The sequence below is a fragment of the Colletes latitarsis genome, chromosome 13, assembly GCF_051014445.1.
Source record: "Colletes latitarsis isolate SP2378_abdomen chromosome 13, iyColLati1, whole genome shotgun sequence".
Taxonomy (NCBI): domain Eukaryota; kingdom Metazoa; phylum Arthropoda; class Insecta; order Hymenoptera; family Colletidae; genus Colletes; species Colletes latitarsis.
Window position 1 is genome coordinate 9,797,870 of NC_135146.1, and position 19,725 is coordinate 9,817,594.

The following is a 19,725-nucleotide window of genomic DNA, read 5'->3' on the forward strand; positions in this document are numbered from 1 at the left end:
CTTCCTAGGTAATGAGTACATCAATTTTACTTTCAATCTGACATGAGCAAACAATAGTTGATAAACGTTACAATTATAGAAAGTGCAAATATTCATAGTTTTTCAACATTGACTGACTTCCTCCTTCCTAGGTAATGAGTACATCAATTTTACTTTCAAGCTTAGATGAGCAAATAGTTGATAAACGTTACTATTATAGAAATTGCAAATATTTATGGGTTTTCAAAATTTGAACGACTTACCTCTTCTCAGGTAATGAGTACATCAATTCTATTGCCATTCTTACCAGACAATAGTTGATAAAAGTTACAATTATAGATAAACGTTACATTGTAAATATTTATGGGTTTTCAAAATTGATTGACTTACCCCTTCCCAGGTAATGAGTACATCAATTCTATTTCCAATCTTAGCAAACAATAGTTGATAAATGTTACAATTATAGAAAATGCAAATATTCATAGTTTTTCAACATTGACTGACTTCCTCCTTCCTAGGTAATGAGTACATCAATTTTACTTTCAAGCTTAGATGAGCAAATAGTTGACAAACGTAACAATTATAGAAATTGCAAATATTCATTGATTTTCAAAATTGATTGACTTCTCCCTTCCTAGATAATGAGCACATCAATTTTACTTTCAATTTTAGGAAATAATAGTTGATAAACGTTACTATTATAAAAATTGCAAATATTCATTGTTTTTCAAAACTGACTGAGTTACCCCTTCCCAGATAATGAGTACATCAATTCTATTTCCAATTTTAGAAAATAATAGTTGATAAATGTTACAATTATATGTAGAAATTGCAAATATTCATGGTTTTTCAAAACTGACTGAGTTACCCCTTCCCAGATAATGAGTACATCAATTCTATTTCCAATTTTAGGAAATAATAGTTGATTGACGTTACAATTATAAAAATTGCAAATATTTGTAGTTTTAAAAAATTGAATTACTTCCCCCTTCTCAGATAATGAATACATCTAATTCTATTTCCAATCACAGAAAACAATAGTTGATAAACGTTACAATTATAGAAATTGTAAATATTCATTGTTTTTCAAAATTGATTGATTTCCCCCTTCTCAGGTAATGAGTGCATCAAATCTATTGCCATTCTTAGCAAACAATAGTTGATAAACGTTACAATTATAGAAATTGCAAATATTAATGGTTTTTCAAAATTGATTGACTACCCCCTTCTCAGATAATGAATACATCAATTCTATTTTCAATCTTACACGAGCAAAATTTAGTTGATAAATTAGTAAAAGTAACACATTGGCAGTCAGTGTTAACACATTGACTGCCAAACCAAATCCCTCAAATTGCCCACGAAAACGAAACTTTCTTTTTAAACATTTGATAACCAGGAGAACCATAATTCGTCATAGAGCTTATTTTCACAGATTCGTTTAAATTCAAGAATTATTTGTTTTCTTTAACATTTAATCTTGAGAATCAATTCTTTCAGCTCCTTTGTGGAAAACAGTGTCAGCTATATGTGGGTGATGTGACAGTGAAAGTGTTAACACGTTGAAATATTTTCATAGATTCGTTTAAATTCAAGAGTCGTATGTTTTCTTTAACATTTAATCTAGAGAATCAATTCTTTCAGCTCCTTAGTGAAAAACTGTCACCCATATGTGGGTGACGTTGCAGTCAATGTGTTAAACAGAACATTTTTTAGATGCATCATAAGTAGCATAAGTATCCCATAACATTGCAAAGGTACATGAAAATAGTTTAGCAGACACATTGAATCCATGTGTCTGACATTGATCACAAGGATTTGTAAGTGACGTAACAGCAAAAGTGTTAACACGTTGAAATATTTTCATAGATTCGTTTAAATTCAAGAGTCGTATGTTTCCTATAACATTTAATCTTGAGAATCAATTCTTTCAGCTCCTTAGTGAAAAACAGTGTCACCCACATGTGGGTGACGTAGCAGTCAATGTCTTAAACAGTGCATTTTTTAGGTGCATTCATAAGTAGCATAAGTATCCCATATCATTGTAAAGGTACATGAAAATAGTTTAGCAGACACATTGAATCCATGTGTCTGACATTGATCGCAACGATTTGTAAGAGTGACTCTACATGTGGGTGACGTAACAGCAAAAGTGTTAACACGTTGAAATATTTTCATAGATTCGTTTAAATTCAAGAGTCACTTCTTTCCTTCAACATTTAATCTAGAGAATCAATTCTTTCAGTTCCTTAGTGAAAAACAGTGTCACCCATATGTGGGTGACGTGGCAGTCAATGTGTTAAACAGAACATTTTTTAGATGCATCATAAGTATCCCATATCATTGTAAAGGTACATGAAAATAGTTTAGCAGACACATTGAATCCATGTGTCTGACATTGATCACAAGGATTTGTAAGTGACGTAACAGCAAAAGTGTTAACACGTTGAAATATTTTCATAGATTCGTTTAAATTCAAGAGTCGTATGTTTTCTTTAACATTTAATCTTGAGAATCAATTCTTTCAGTTCCTTAGTGAAAAACAGTGTCACCCATATGTGGGTGACGTGGCAGTCAATGTGTTAAACAGAACATTTTTTAGATGTATCATAAGTAGCATAAGTATCTCATCGTATACATGAAAATAGTTTAGCAGACACATTGAATCCATGTGTCTGACATTGATCGCAACGATTTGTAAGAGTGACTCTATATGTGGGTGACGTAACAGCAAAAGTGTTAACACGTTGAAATATTTTCATAGATTCGTTTAAATTCAAGAGTCGTATGTTTTCTTTAACATTTAATCTTGAGAATCAATTCTTTTAGCTCCTTAGTGAAAAACAGTGTCACCCATATGTGGGTGACGTGGCAGTCAATGTGTTAAACAGAACATTTTTTAGATGTATCATAAGTAGCATAAGTATCTCATCGTATACATGAAAATAGTTTAGCAGACACATTGAATCCATGTGTCTGACGTTGATGGCAAGGATTTGCAAGAGTGACTATATGTGGGTGACGTAACAGCAAAAGTGTTAACACGTTGAAATATTTTCATAGATTCGTTTAAATTCAAGAGTCGTATGTTTTCTTTAACATTTAATCTTGAGAATCAATTCTTTTAGCTCCTTAGTGAAAAACAGTGTCACCCATATGTGGGTGACGTGGCAGTCAATGTGTTAAACAGAACATTTTTTAGCTGTATCATAAGTAGCATAAGTATCCCATCGTATACATGAAAATAGTTTAGCAGACACATTGAATCCATGTGTCTGACGTTGATGGCAACGATTTGTAAGAGTGACGTAAAAGGACGTATATTTGAAATGTTAAGAGGCAGATATGACAGTGGAAGCTACGGGCTCGTCGGTATCTACGATCTGTTTATCGATCATGACGGACGTTTTCTTTCCGGTGACGACAACCACAGAGTCATGGACATTCTTGCGAATAGAAATCAAAAGACAGCATCGAGTAGTCCTTTCGGTGAGTTACTAGGTTACGTCTGCACCGAAATGTACAACGATAAACTATTTATTAAAAAATTCGTCAAAATCCATTATTTTAGAAAATATTTACATTTGAAAATTATTTCTGCCTCTCGCTACTCGAGTTAACTCTTTCAAAAAGTGTCCCACCTTTTCGACGCACCGTAATGCATGGTGGGATAGCTGCATGCGCGCGCATGGGTTTATATATCAACAAATGTTACAAATTTGTTCATTTGTGTTGGCAACACTCGACGTGCCAATACAGGTTCGTCAACTGTTGCAAGCGGAAGGTCTATTGCGAGAATCTTTTTTTTATGTTTATTATATGATACCTTTATTAATAAAAATATACCCATTTTGTTTAATTTAAAACGCAGCAAAATTTCTATGCAACATGGGTCTGTTTTATTATCTGAAATTCTAGCGAAACTTCAATTGGACGCGAGCACGCGTTTGAATTATTGAATTATTTCGATCGTTGAACATTTGCAAAGTGAAACTAGCAAGGGGGAACGAACGGCATTGACACGAATCGCAAGCTCCCCGTTTATTATATAAAATACTGATTATTCCGCGCTAATCGCGACTTTTATTCTTACGATAATTGTTCAGATGCTAATTCGATATTGATCAATTCGTCGAGGACGAAATCGTAACTGAGATCGGGCGATCGATCATTTACGAATCGTACCGCGATCGCTGAAGGACGGGCTAGCTGAAATAATTGCGCGCTGAATCTCGAAGGACACGAACGATAGAACTTGCTTTTAAAAATTCCACTCGTCTCGTTTCGTTACACAAATAATAAATGAAGGAACGTTCGATTTTTGTATTTCAATATGAAAATAGTAGAAATTAGAATATTAGATGGAAGATTAGCGATGGTTTTTAAACGTTAAACTTGCTTTTAAAAATTCCACTCGTTTCGTTTCGTTACACAAATAATAAATGAAGGAAGGCTCGATTTTTGTTTTTTAATTTGAAAATAGTAGAAATTAGAATATTAGATGGAAAATTAGCGATGGTTCCTAAACGAAAAACTCTTAAAAATTTAAAAAGAAAGCTTTTAAAAATTCCAATCGTTTCTATTACAAAAATAATTAACGAAGAAAAGTTCGATTTTTGTTTTATATTATGAAAATAATAGAAATTAGAATATTAGATGGAAAATTAGCGATGGTTCCTAAACGTAAAACTTGCTTTTAAAAATTCCACTCGTCTCGTTTCGTTACACAAATAATAAATGAAGGAACGTTCGATTTTTGTTTTTTAATATGAAAATAGTAGAAATTAGAATATTAGATGGAAAATTAGCGATGGTTTTTAAACGTTAAACTTGCTTTTAAAAATTCTATTCGTTTTATTCTTTTTACGAATAATTAAGGAATAAAGGTTCGATTTTTGTTTTATATTATGACAATAATAGAGATTAGAATATTAGATGGAAAATTAGCGATGGTTCCTAAATGTAAAACTTGCTTTTAAAAATTCCACTCGTTTCGTTTTAATTGCACGAATAAGTAATGAAAAATGTTCCGATTTTTGTTTTACAATATGAAAATAATAGAAATTAGAACAATAGATGGAAAATTAGCGATGGTTTCTAAACGTTAAACTTGCTTTTAAAAATTCTACTCATTTTATTCGTTTTACGAATAATTAAGAAATAAAGGTTCGATTTTTGTTTTATATTATGAAAATAATAGAAATTAGAACATTAGATGGAAAATTAGCGATGGTTTTTAAACAAAAAACTTGCTTTTTGAAATTCAATTCGTTTCGATCGCGAGAATAATTAACGAAGAAGGATTCGATTTTAGTTTCACAATATTAAAATAATAGAAATTAGAACAATAGATGGAAAATTAGCGATGGTTTCTAAACGTTAAACTTGCTTTTAAAAATTCTATTCATTTTATTCGTTTTACGAATAATTAAGGAATAAAGGTTCGATTTTTGTTTTATATTATGAAAATAATAGAAATTAGAATATTAGATGGAAAATTAGTGACGGTTCCTAAACGAAAAACTTTTAAAAATTTAAAAAGAAAGCTTTTAAAAATTCCAATCGTTTCTATTACAAAAATAATTATCAAAGAAAACGTTCGATTTTAGTTTTACAATATGAAAATAATAGAAATTAGAACATTAGATGGACAATTAGCGTTGGTTCCTAAACATAAAACTTACTTTTATAAATGTCAATCGTTTCAATTACAAAAATAATTAACGAAGAAACATTCAAGTTTTGTTTATCAATATGAAGATATTAAAAATTAGAACATTAGATGGAAAATTACAGATGGTTTCTAAATATAAAACTTGCTTTTAAAAATTCTATTCGTTTCGATCGTTTCACGAATAATTAACGAAGATTCAATTTTTTTTTTCAATAAGAAGATATTAGTAATTAGAACATTAGATGGAAAATTAACGATGGTTTCTAAACGTAAAACTTGCTTTTAAATATTGCATTCGTTTCGATTGCACAACTAATTAACGAAAAAACATTCAATTTTTGTTTATCAATAAGAAAATATTAGAAATTAGAATAATAGGTGAAAAATTAGTTATGGTTCCCAAACATAAAACTTGTATTTAAAAATCCCATTCGTTTCGATCGTTTCACAAATAATTAACGAACAAAGATTCAATTTTTTGTTTTTCAATATGAAACTAATAGAAATTAGAACAATCGAAGAAAAATTGGCGATGTTTCCTAAACGTAAAATTTACTTTTACAAATTCCATTCATTTTAATCGCGTGAATAATTAACGAAGAAACGGTGGATTTTAATTTTACAATATAAAAATAATAGAAATTAGAACAATAGATGGAAAATTAGAGATAGTTCCTAAACGAAAAACTTGCTTTTACAAATTGCAATCGTTTCGATCGCAAAAATAATTGACAAAGATACATTCAATTTTTCATTATCAATATGAAGATATTAGAAATTAGAACAATCGATGAAAAATTAGCGATGCTTCCTAATCTAAAAAATTCCATTAGTTTCGATCGTTTCGCGAATAATTAACAAAGAAACATTCAATTTTTATTTATCAATATGAAAATAATAGAAATTAAAACAATAGATGTAAAATTAGCAATGGCTCCTAAACGTAAAACTTATTTTTACAAATTCTATTCGTTTCGATTGCAAAAATAATTAACGGGGAAAGATTCAATTTTTATTTATCAATATGAAGATATTAGAAATTAGAACATTAGATGAAAAATTAGCGTTGGTTCCCAAATGTAAAACTTGCTTTTAAAAATGCCATTTATTATAATTGCATGAATAGGTAATGAAAAATGTTTCGATTTTAGTTTTACAATATGAAAATAATAGAAATTAGAACAATAGATGCAAAATTCACGATGTTTCCCAAACGTAAAACCTGCATTTAGAAATTCCATTAGTTTCAATCGCAAAAATAATTAATAAAGAAACATTCAATTTTTCATTATCAATATGAAGATATTAAAAATTAGAACAATCGATGAAAAATTAGCGATGCTTCCTAATCTAAAAAAATTCCATTAGTTTCGATCGTTTCGCGAATAATTAACAAAGAAACATTCAATTTTTGTTTATCAATAAAAAAATAATAGAAATTAGAACAATAGATGAAAAATTAGCAATGGCTCCTAAACGTAAAACTTATTTTTACAAATTCTATTCGTTTCAATTGCAAAAATAATTAACGGGGAAAGATTCAATTTTTATTTATCAATATGAAGATATTAGAAATTAGAACATTAGATGAAAAATTAGCGTTGGTTCCCAAATGTAAAACTTGCTTTTAAAAATGCCATTTATTATAATTGCATGAATAGGTAATGAAAAATGTTTCGATTTTAGTTTTACAATATGAAAATAATAGAAATTAGAACAATAGATGCAAAATTCACGATGTTTCCCAAACGTAAAACTTGCATTTAAAAATTCCATTCGTTTCGATCTCAAAAATAATTAACAAAGAAACATTCAATTTTTCATTATCAATATGAAGATATTAGAAATTAGAACAATCGATGAAAAATTAGCGATGCTTCCTAATCTAAAAAATTCCATTAGTTTCGATCGTTTCGCGAATAATTAACAAAGAAACATTCAATTTTTGTTTATCAATAAAAAAATAATAGAAATTAGAACATTAGATGGAAAATTAGCAATGGCTCCTAAACATAGTTCTATCGTAGCACTGCTGGATCTAAACATTAACTTCGACAGTCGTATTATTTATTAACGATATTATTATTATGTAATAATTCTCTATTATTATTATATTATATTATTTGTCAACATAAACCATAATGTATTCACATACGCGTGAATAAGAGGAGTTTCAATAGAAATAATGTTAGTAATGATGTATTTATCGTGTATGCAGTGGCGCGGTGTCCCCTCCCACGCGCGAATAATTTTGCCCCCCACTGTTCCCCTCAGAAATGTTCACTTTTCTATAAAACCAGGATGCTTTGTAATTTCATCAGGTCTGCAAAGACATCGTAAGTGTCGGTTCCGTGCACGTAGACCCCGTTAAGTGAAATATGTGGCCCGAGAAACTCACAAGAGATCGAGACAATGGATCGCGATCAGAAGGAATCATTTAATTTATTCCTAAACGGGAATATCCATTAATTTGCAAAAGTAAACGTGGAAGATTCTTAAAATAGAAATTATGATCACGATCGATGATTCATCGTGATGAGAATAATGAGAAATTCGGGTAATTTGAACAACGAAAGTGTTTCGTTTCTCGTTAGGAAAAGTCGGTAAAAATGTGGACGAAATCGTTGTTACCGACCCTGGTGCTATCGTTAATTTCTCTTCGAACTGTTGCAAGTTCCACGATCCTATCAAGGAAAACTGACAATGGCGTCACGCGTAAGTTCAGTCACGAAAGATCTATCTAGATCATGTATTAAATCAATCAATAAAATCGAAGAAACGAGGACCATAAATAACTTATCCAAAATATTTGTATAAAGAAAATATTTAAATAGTTAAAATAGATAAAATTAGACTGGCTTTATAATTAAGTACGATATTAATTGCAATTAGTCACGATCTGCCATCGGAAGATGCAGCCTGGCAGGAAGACCATGGAAATGCTCGTCGAACGCGTGGTAAATTGTGAGAACGTCTACGACTGCCGTCGAACGTGCGATTATGAAAAGGCTTTCGACTGTAAAGGTTTTAATTACAGGTAGACTCAACAATTAAAATCGATTTTGCTTTGATTTTAAAATAAGCATCTACGTAATTGTTCGATTCTAATTCGTTTTTCTGATCAATCAGGGTTGGATCGAGCGGCTCGAAGGGTGTGTGCGAACTAACAGCGACGCCATATTTTCGAATGAACGTCGACAGAGATTTCCTAACTGATCCACGGTACGATTACTATGAAAGGGATCGTAATTGCGTGCCCTCTCTGTGGGACACCACACAGTGGACTAACAGAGGCTATGGGAAGAATCGTCAAGGACCTTGGCCCCGAGTGGACCGCAATGGTAACGAAGATCCCTCGCCAGGACTGTCGGTACACCCTGACATCTATCAGAGCAGACAAGAGTTCAGTCGATTCCCCGACCAATACACACGGCTCAACGAGCAATTTTCTCGAGATAATTCGCATGGTATTACAGTTATCTTCATAGGCCATGTACATACGAGTAGACCAGTGGTTCCCAAACTTATTTGGCCTGGCGCCCCCTGGAAATTTTAATAGCAATTGTGTATTTTTAATAGCAATAGCAAAGTGATTTGAAACTTTACAGTTTCGCCGGAAAATTTAGGGCCCCCAGTCGATTTTCCTTAAAAATTCGTTTTTGATTTTTAGTAATTTTGTTTGACGCTCTACAGAAAATTTGTCTAATACTTTTTTGTAGGTACCCATGAGCTCTACTTTAGAAAAAAGTTTCATTGAATTATATTCGCTATTGTAGGAGTTATGGCTGTTTGAAAATTGGACCATTTTTATGGAGTTTTTCACATTTTACGGGTTTAAGGAACAGGTTTTCGAACATTTTTTGAATTTCTACATATTCTTGACTAAAATACGCGTTGATTGCTTTTTTAAACATTAAAATCGCCCAATCCGTTCAAGAGTTATGACATTTTAAAGAATCGCATGAAATTTCGGGGTACCATTTCTAGTTTCACATAATATTTTCGGTAAGGAATTTTTTTCTCCAAAGTGGGTAGAATTTCGGGGATATGTCTATTCACCGAAAATGATTGTAATTGACCCCTCTAATTAAGTATAATTTTTTTAGTACGATTTGAATTTTTTTAATTTCGTCTAAAAATTTCAATACCTTCTCGAATTTTTTTCTCGAAAGTGGGTAGGATTTTGGGGGTACGTCTATTGACCAAAAATTATTGTAATTAACCCCTGCGATAGAAAATAATTTTTTTAGAGAGATTTCAAAATTTTTTTTTTCGTCGAAAAATTTAGGCATCTACCCTCTGTCGATTTTCCTTAAAAATTCGTTTTTGATTTTTAGTAATTTTGTTTGGCGCTCTACAGAAAAGTTGTCTAATACTTTTTTGTAGGTACCCATGAGCTCTACTTTAGAAAAAAGTTTCATTGAATTATATTCGCTATTGTAGGAGTTATGGCTGTTTGAAGATTGGACCATTTTAATGGAGTTTTTTTAACTTTACGATGTCAAGGAGCAACTTCTCGAATATTTTTATAATTGCTACATATTCCACACCAAAATACGCGGCGTTTGGCTTTTTGAACATTAAAATCGCCCAATCCGTTCAGGAGTTATGACGTTTTAAAGAATCGCATGAAAGGGTATAGCCGAATAAGGGGGTCAAATGTGCCCCCAAACCGAATTGAACGAATGATAGGTCATTCGATAGCTTATCCAAAAAAAACCAAGTGTGCAAATTTTTAACTTGAAATCTCGACCGTGGGGGTAGTAATGGGGTGAAAACGAAAATCATGTTTTTCAACAATTTCTCTTAACCTATTGAGTAAAAAAATGTAAAAAAATTCAGAGACACTTCGGGTACTGGGACACATATTTTGGGAGATTTTCAGATTTTTTGCTCGAAGAACCAGGTAGTAAAAAATAAAAAACCGCAAAAAATGCCGAAAAATGCCAATTACGTATCGAAGGAGGCCCGGAACTACTTTTATACTTTTACAGTAAACACGTATTGCTATTACTATTATTCTCAATTTTTTTCAGATTTTTCATTTTGGTGCGCCGCAGTGAAAAAAAATAAAAACCGATTTTTTCCTCATTTTCTGCGTATTAGAGTAACTTACACGTTGAATTTTTATGCATTCTTCAATATGCGAGTGTTTTGTACACTGTTTAATGTCTCTACACTAAGCAGAATTACATAACAATTGAAAGAAACAAAATAAACCAACCGTTGAGCGCAACATATCCTAAAAAATCAACGATGTTTTCAACGACGTCGTTGGCGCAGCGTTAAAGTGTCCGACTGTGGAACCGCTGAAAGTTTTTTTACCGTAGGTTCGGGTCTCTCTTTGGGACTTAGAATTTTTTTTTATTCGTTATTTTTTTTTTCAAATTCTAACTATATAACAATGGTTTATATTTATTTATAAATATTCTAAAGGCATTTTACAAATATTTTAACCTGAAATATGTATAAATATAATTTTGGTGCGATTTTTGCATAGGATGATTTTCTTATTTCCACATCATTTAAAAATAACTTCAAAAAAATTAAGGATACATATTGTTAAACTATAGCAATATTTAATATACTGTTAAAATCCAAAGTGATTTGAAAATTCGGTTTATGACACAGTTTTCTGGTACATTGTAGCTATTAGGAATGGTTTTTTTCGTAAAATTATTTTTCGTTATTAATCACTCTTTAGCAAGTTACTCTGTAGCAAACATTCATATTTATCAAAGAAAGAGAAAAAAAAGGAAAGATCTGCTTGATCGAAGGGGTTGAAGAAGTAATAGTAAGCCAGTATAGAATCTTCTGTTCTAATCCATTCACAATAGTCAAAGGTAAGAGATTTGAAAACTAACATTTCACATTAATTTCAGTTTAAGAGATGTTAAACAATAATCGTGGTTGACAAAAAAAATAAGGACGCAAAGACGCTCCAAAATTATATTTATATATATTTCAGGTTAAAATATTTGTAAAATGCCTTTAGAATATTTATAAATAAATATAAACCATTGTTATATAGTTAGAATTTGAAAAAAAAAATAACGAATAAAAAAAAATTCTAAGTCCCAAAGAGAGACCCGAACCTACGGTAAAAAAACTTCCAGCGGTTCCACAGTCGGACACTTTAACGCTGCGCCAACGACGTCGTTGAAAACATCGTTGATTTTTTAGGATATGTTGCGCTCAACGGTTGGTTTATTTTGTTTCTTTCAATTGTTATGTAATTCTGCTTAGTGTAGAGACATTAAACAGTGTACAAAACACTCGCATATTGAAGAATGCATAAAAATTCAACGTGTAAGTTACTCTAATACGCAGAAAATGAGGAAAAAATCGGTTTTTATTTTTTTTCACTGCGGCGCACCAAAATGAAAAATCTGAAAAAAATTGAGAATAATAGTAATAGCAATACGTGTTTACTGTAAAAGTATAAAAGTAGTTCCGGGCCTCCTTCGATACGTAATTGGCATTTTTCGGCATTTTTTGCGGTTTTTTATTTTTTACTACCTGGTTCTTCGAGCAAAAAATCTGAAAATCTCCCAAAATATGTATCCCAGTACCCGAAGTGTCTCTGAATTTTTTTACATTTTTTTACTCAATAGGTTAAGAGAAATTGTTGAAAAACATGATTTTCGTTTTCACCCCATTACTACCCCCACGGTCGAGATTTCAAGTTAAAAATTTGCACACTTGGTTTTTTTTGGATAAGCTATCGAATGACCTATCATTCGTTCAATTCGGTTTGGGGGCACATTTGACCCCCTTATTCGGCTATACCCTTTCGGGGTACCATTTTTCTGGTTTCACATAATATTTTCGGTAAGGAATTTTTTTCTCCAAAGTGGGTAGAATTTCGAGGGTATGTCTATTGACCAAAAGTGATTGTAATTGATCCCCCTAGCTAGAAATAATTTTTTCAGAACGATTTGAAAATTTTCATTTTTGCCGAAAAATTTAGGCACCTTGTCGAATTTTTTTCTCGAAAGTGAGTAGGATTTCGGGGGTATGTCTATTGACCAAAAATTATTGTAATTAACCACTGCGATAGAAAATAATTTTTTTTTTCGTCGAAAAATTTAGGCATCTACCCTCTGTCGATTTTCCTTAAAAATTCGTTTTTGATTTTTAGTAATTTTGTTTGACGCTCTACAGAAAAGTTGTCTAATACTTTTTTGTAGGTACCCATGAGCTCTACTTTAGAAAAAAGTTTCATTGAATTATATTCGCTATTGTAGGAGTTATGGCTGTTTGAAGATTGGACCATTTTAATGGAGTTTTTTTAACTTTACGATGTCAAGGAGCAACTTCTCGAATATTTTTATAATTGCTACATATTCCACACCAAAATACGCGGCGTTTGGCTTTTTGAACATTAAAATCGCCCAATCCGTTCAGGAGTTATGACATTTTAAAGAATCGCATGAAATTTCGGGGTACCATTTCTGGCTTCACATAATATTTTCGGTAAGGAATTTTTTTCTCCAAAGTGGGTAGAATTTCGAGGGTATGTCTATTGACCAAAAGTGATTGTAATTGATCCCCCTAGCTAGAAATAATTTTTTCAGAACGATTTGAAAATTTTCATTTTTGCCGAAAAATTTAGGCACCTTGTCGAATTTTTTTCTCGAAAGTGGGTAGGATTTCGGGGGTATGTCTATTGACCAAAAATTATTGTAATTAACCCCTGCGATAGAAAATAATTTTTTTAGCGAGATTTCAAAATTTTTGTTTCGTCGAAAAATTTAGGCATCTACCCTCTTGTCGATTTTCCTTAAAAAATCGTTTTTGATTTTTAGTAATTTTGTTTGACGCTCTACAGAAAATTTGTCTAATACTTCTTTGTAGGTACCCATGAGCTCTACTTTAGAAAAAAGTTTCATTGAATTATATTCGCTATTGTAGGAGTTATGGCTGTTTGAAGATTGGACCATTTTAATGGAGTTTTCTCATTTTGCAGGGTCAAGGGTAAAGTTTTCAAAAATTTTTAGAATTTCTACATATTCTCTAGCAAAATACGCGTCGTTCGCTTTTTTAAACATTAAAATCCTTCAATTCGTTCAGGAGTTATAACATTTTAAAGATTTTCATGAAATTTCAGGGAAGCAATTCTGGCTTCACGTTAGATTTTCGTTAAGGAATTTTTTTCTCGAAAATGCGTAGGAATTGGGGGTTACGTCTGTTCATCAAAAATACTTGTAATTGACCCCTGTAACTAAATATATTTTTTTTAGTATGATTTGAAATTTTTTAATTTCGTCTAAAAATTTCAAACATATTTGAATTTTTTTCTCGAAAATGGTTAGAATTTTGGGGGCATGTCTGTACACTAAAAATGATTGCAATTGACCCTCCCAGCTAAAAATAATTTTTTTAGAACGATTAGAAACTTTTTTTTTCGTCGAAAAATTTAGGCATCTACCCTCTGTCGATTTTCCTTAAAAATTCGTTTTTGATTTTTAATAATTTTGTTTGATGCTCTACAGAAAAATTGTCTAATACTTTTTTATAGATACCCATGAGCTCTACTTCAGAAAAAAGTTTCATTGAAATATATTTATTATTGTAGGTGTTGTAGTCGTTTGAAAATTGCGTTTTATAATCCGTTTCATAGTCAATTCACATGTATTTACGCACACACTATAGCTGCTGCTCATACATACTGATTCCGTGAATAGTTTGTCAACTGACCGCCATCCATGAGAAGAGGTCGGTAAAATCACCTCCGAATTTTCACGTCGGTAAAATCACTCCCGAATTTTCAGGTCGGTAAAATCACCCCCGAATTTTCCGGTCGGTAAGGCAGTCAGATTGGGCCCTGAAAGTCCATAAGGTGAAAAGTCTACTCGTATACCTCGTCTATGCTATCATAATATAGAGTATTATAGCGAATAGCAAAATTAAATACACATAACATTATTAATTTGTTTATTTAGAAACTTACAACTCTCGTGAAAATGGCCGACCCTGGAACGGCCCGAACTGGACGAGTTCAGAGATACATTATTCTGGTTCAGTTTACAACAATTCTCTCCACGATCCACGCATCGACCATAAAGGATTTCCGAACGAGAGGTCGCCGATTTTCCCCAAATATCGACCGGAGGATCGATCGTCGTCGCAAGATTACGATCAGTTTTACGGAAAATATTATAATTATGGCAGCGCGTTTGGGTACAACGATAATACCGTGCCCCCGGCGAAAGACTTTCCCTACGAGGAACATGGTAAATTCCCAGGGGCACAGAAATGTTCCATTAGATCAGCAACTGGCTCGAAATTGAGCAGAAGCGTGTTAAGGAAAACTTGTTTGGCGCGTGATTTGATGCAGTGTGAGGATCTCTGTATCAAGGAATTGTCCTTTTCTTGCGGGAGTTTCGCTTTTAGGTGAGTGCAGAGAAAAACAGCATCCTTCTTCTATAAAAACTGAACATAAACTGCATCTGTTCTTATAAACAAAATCTTGCCAGTTAAATAACAGTCGATTCCTCTTTAAACATATTTTAGAAAATTAGAGACCCTAGTTACACTCAGAGATAATCTCTGTTTTCTTGTGATAGGATTATGTTAGCGTGACAATTTTTAGTGATATGTAAAACGTATCTTCCACAAATATGTAGACATAACATAGACTGACGTTACTTCAGTGAGGTTTCTTAGGAGAGGAAGTCATGATCCAATGCAGACTAAATGGCAGCACACTTCAAAGATAAAGATATAGAGGGTGTTCAGCAACCTATGGGAGAAATTTTAATGGGAGATTCTGGAGGCCAAAATAAGACGAAAATGAAGAATACCAATTTGTTGTTATTAACGTTTATAGTTGAGTCTGTAGATCGGCAACCTGCGCAGAGCTGTGTGCGCGTGATACTGATTCTCACTCACAAGACTCGCGACTTTAAATGTTAATAACTTTTTAACGAAGCCTCAATCAACAAATTGGTATTCTTGATTTTCGTCTTATTTTGGCCTCTAGAATCTCCCATTAAAATTTTTTCCACGGGTGACTGAACAAAATTTTGTTCAAAATTGAAAAAAATTTTTCAAATCGTTCTAAAAAAATTATTTCCGATTGCAAGGGTCGATTATAATCATTTTTGATGAATAGATATACCCCGGAAATCCTACCCAGTTCGGAGAAAAAAATTCGAGAAGGTGTGAAATGTTTCAACAAAATTAAAAAATTTTAAATCGTTCTAAAAAAATTATTTTTGATTGCAGGGATCAATTGCTATCATTTTTGGTGGATAGACATACCCTCGAAATCCTAATCATTTTCGAGAAAAAAATTCCTTACCGAAAATATAATTTCAGGCAGAAATATCACTCAAAAATTTCAAGCGTATCTTTAAAACGTCATAACTTCTGAACGAGTTGAAGGATTTTAATGTTTAAAAAAGCAATCAACGCGTATTTTCGTGAAGAATATGTAGAAATTCTAAAAATATTGGAAAAATTGTTCCTTGACTTCGTAAACTGAGGGAAACCCCATAAAAATGGTCCAATCTTCAAACGACCATAACTCCTACACTAGTGAGTGTATCTCATTGAAATTTAGTCTGGTACTAGAGCTCATGGATACCTATAAAAAAGTACTAAACAATATTTCCATCCAGCGTCAAACAAATTTATTAAAAATGAAAAATAAATTTTTAAGAAAAATCGACAGGGGATGCAGGGTGCAGAAAAAGAAATTTCAGATCGTTCTAGAAAAATTATTTTTGGTTGTGGGGGACAATTGCTATCATTTTTGGTCAATAGACATACCTCCGAAATCCTAATCATTTTCGAGAAAAAAATTCATTACTGAAAATATAATGTCTGATCATAACTGTCTATTTTCCTGAAAATTTAAAAATTTCAAATCGTTCTAGAAAAATTATTTTTGGTTACAGGGGTCAATTGCTATCATTTTTGGTGAATACACACATGCCCAATATCCTACGCACTTTCGAGAAAAAAATTCATTACTGAAAATAAAATGAGAAAAACCCCATAAAAATGGTCCAATTTTCAAACCACTATAACTCCTACAATAATGAATATATTTCAATGAAACTCTCTTCTGAAGTCTGAAGAAGCTAATCTTCCTGTACTTTTATTCTTTCCATATGCATTTGTATCTTCTACCAAATTATATACAAATTTTCTACTGCGACTAGCTTATTTTGCAATTTGAATAACTGCTTTTCTTTCCTCAGAGCTAAAATTGTACTACTTTCATTTCCACTAAACAATTAGCCACAACCCATTCTGAAAATAGCAATGTGATAACACTCTAAACACCAATTGAACGTAACAACTCAATGCAAGTTAACAAAACACCAGAAATTGTAAATACTGTTCCAGCGTGCTATCATTTTGCCTGCGTCAGATTCTGTGTTTCCCTTTCAACTAAGAGAACCTATTAGTTCACATATCTGCAGAAAGTATGTTACACATACAACTCAGAGTTTCCACGCTAGTGTAATCCTAGCACAATTAAAGACAGTAATAGTATCAATCTACCTTTCTTATCGTTTCCTCTGATTTTCACCTTTTCCCTTTAACTTATTCTTATTGTATATGTGTACCTACATAGATACAACGTGTTGACTACGAACCCCACAGATAATTGTTTATTGAGCGACCTTCCACACCAGGATCTGAACTTTTATACGGATCTCGAGCCAGATAGAGATTACGACACCTACGTGATCGTCCAAGACTCGAAAGTTTGTCGCTTGAAGAAAACGTCGAATAAATATTCATCTGAGGAGTGTTTCTCAAGAGTCAGAAGCGGATTTGGCATTCCGACGGACATCACGAAGAAGTCGATGCCCGTCGATGATTTGGGAGAGTGTCAGTTCGAGTGCACCGCCTCCCAGGAATTTGTTTGCAGGAGTTTCGTCTTTAAATACGCAACGACGGATTACCGAGCGCACGCGAACGATCGAGTCTCTTCGAATTGTTTCCTGACCGATTGGCCACCTGGAGAAATAAATCCTGCCAATATGCCCGACATGGATGGGGCGGAGTTGTACGAGAGAAGCAGCTTCTCTTATGGTTGCGAGGCGTATCCACCGTTGCCAATCCCCGACGCGGCTGTGGCGAACAACAGAGCCACATCCACGCGAATGGATGAACATTGTTACTCCGAACATCACAGACCTTGCAGACTAATGCCACACGCGGTAGTGTCCTTCACCAGAGCTGACACGAAATCAGAGTGTCAGCAAAAGTGTTCCACGATGAGGAACTCGGTCGCAGCACCGCCATGCATGTCTTTCAATTATATGTAAGCATTTTCACGGGTTTTGCTGTGGAAATAAACCCTTACTTTAACCCTAGCTTAAAGTAATAGAGTATTATCCGTAGGATCGCCACTGATAACACTCGAAACAACTGTTTGTTGAGCGACATCTCGATACGAGACCTAAGACCAAACGTGGACTACACGCATGATGAGGATCATTTGCTATACACGTGGAGAGATCACGATCCTTATTGTAGAATGATGGTAAATGTTCCGTACGCCACACCGTCGCCAGAGGACCACGGCCCACCGTTCCCTCCCACGCAGGACGACCACTCGAACGGACAAACTGTGTTCAACGATGGACCTCCTACACTCGATTTACCTTTCGATCCCACTGGAAGCAAATTCAGGCCCCAGGATCACGAACGCGATCCACAAACTGGCATTGTCGACGGTGATCCCCATTTCGACCCTGGATTCGATTTTTTCTACCGTAAGTAAATAAGTTATTTCAGGGGATTGGAAAAATTATTTCTTCAATTATCGATGGATCTAAGCTGTCCTGATGGAATGGATGCATCTAAATTAAGTTTTTGCTTTCTTATTTTATGGCAACTAGCAAGAAAACAATTGTCCACTTTTCTAATGTTATATGGTGAATTCTATCACTTATATGTGGGTGACGTGGCAGTGAAAGTGTTACGCAGGACACTTTAGATGTATAATGAGTAGCATACGAATCCCCAAACATTGGAAAGATGATTTCTTCAATTAATTATGGATGGAATTAAGCTGTCTCAATGGAATGGATGCATCTAAATTAAGTTTTTGCTCTTTTATTTTATGCCAACTAGTAAAAAAACAATTGCCCACTTTTCTAACGTTATATGGTAAATCCTGTCACCCATATGTGGTTGACGTAGCAGTGAAAGTATTAAGCAGGGCAGTTTTTAGATGTATAATAAGTAGCATAAGTATCCCCAAACATTGGAAAGATGATTTCTTCAATTAATTGATGGATGTAAACTCTGTCGATGGAATGGATGTATCTAAATTAAGTTTTTGCTCTTGTATTCTATGCCAACTAGCAAGAAAACAATTGTCCACTTTTCTAGCGTTATATGGTAAATCCTGTCACCCATATGTGGTTAACGTGGCAGTGAAAGTATTAAGCAGGACAGTTTTTAGATGTATCATAAATAGCATAAGTATCCCCAAACATTGGAAATCTGATTTCTTCAATTATTGATGGATTTGAGCTGTTCCGATGGAATGCATGCATCTAAATTAAGTTTTTGCTTTCTTATTTTATGCCAACTAGCAAGAAAACAATTGTCCACTTTTCTAGCGTTATATGGTAAATCCTGTCACCTATATGTAGGTGACGTGGCAGTGAAAGTGTTACGCAGAGCACTTTAGATGTATAATGAGTAGCATAAGTATCCCCAAACATTGGAAAAAGTATTTCTTCAATTATCAATGGATTTGAGTTGTTCCGATGGGATGGATGTATTTAAATTAAGTTTTTGCTTTCTTATTTTATGGTAACTACCAAGAAAACAATTGTCCACTTTTCTAATGTTATATTGTGAATCCTGTCACCCATATGTGGGTGACGTGGCAGTGAAAGTGTTAACCCCTTAACGCTCATATTTTTTGGGTTAACCAAGAATGATCAGTTTTCTTTATTGGATTTGCTTCTAAAAATGCAGTTTTTGTTACTTACAATGTTGTATCCAACGTATAATTTTAAAGGAAACAAATATTATCATCCCTTAAACCATTAGATTAAACAAATATCGTTTTTCAAAGCAGTCAGACTCAG

General features: G+C 33.1%; 1 protein-coding gene across 5 annotated transcripts in view; it reads left to right on the forward strand.

Annotated features, from left to right (window-relative positions):
- The window catches only part of LOC143349443 (uncharacterized), a 39,301-nt gene that overhangs the window by 14,572 nt on the left and 5,004 nt on the right, over window positions 1–19,725 (forward strand). For 4 of the 5 annotated variants that reach the window (XM_076780710.1, XM_076780712.1, XM_076780709.1 and 1 more), the window contains 6 exons: window positions 3,317–3,468; window positions 8,546–8,690; window positions 8,783–9,120; window positions 14,599–15,049; window positions 17,244–17,939; window positions 18,020–18,393. In XM_076780710.1, coding sequence (XP_076636825.1) covers window positions 3,317–3,468; window positions 8,546–8,690; window positions 8,783–9,120; window positions 14,599–15,049; window positions 17,244–17,939; window positions 18,020–18,393 — 2,156 coding nt within the window. Of the gene's footprint in view, window positions 1–3,316; window positions 3,469–7,885; window positions 8,369–8,545; window positions 8,691–8,782; window positions 9,121–14,598; window positions 15,050–17,243; window positions 17,940–18,019; window positions 18,394–19,725 lie in introns of those variants that run through there. The other variant, XM_076780713.1, reaches the window with a different exon arrangement.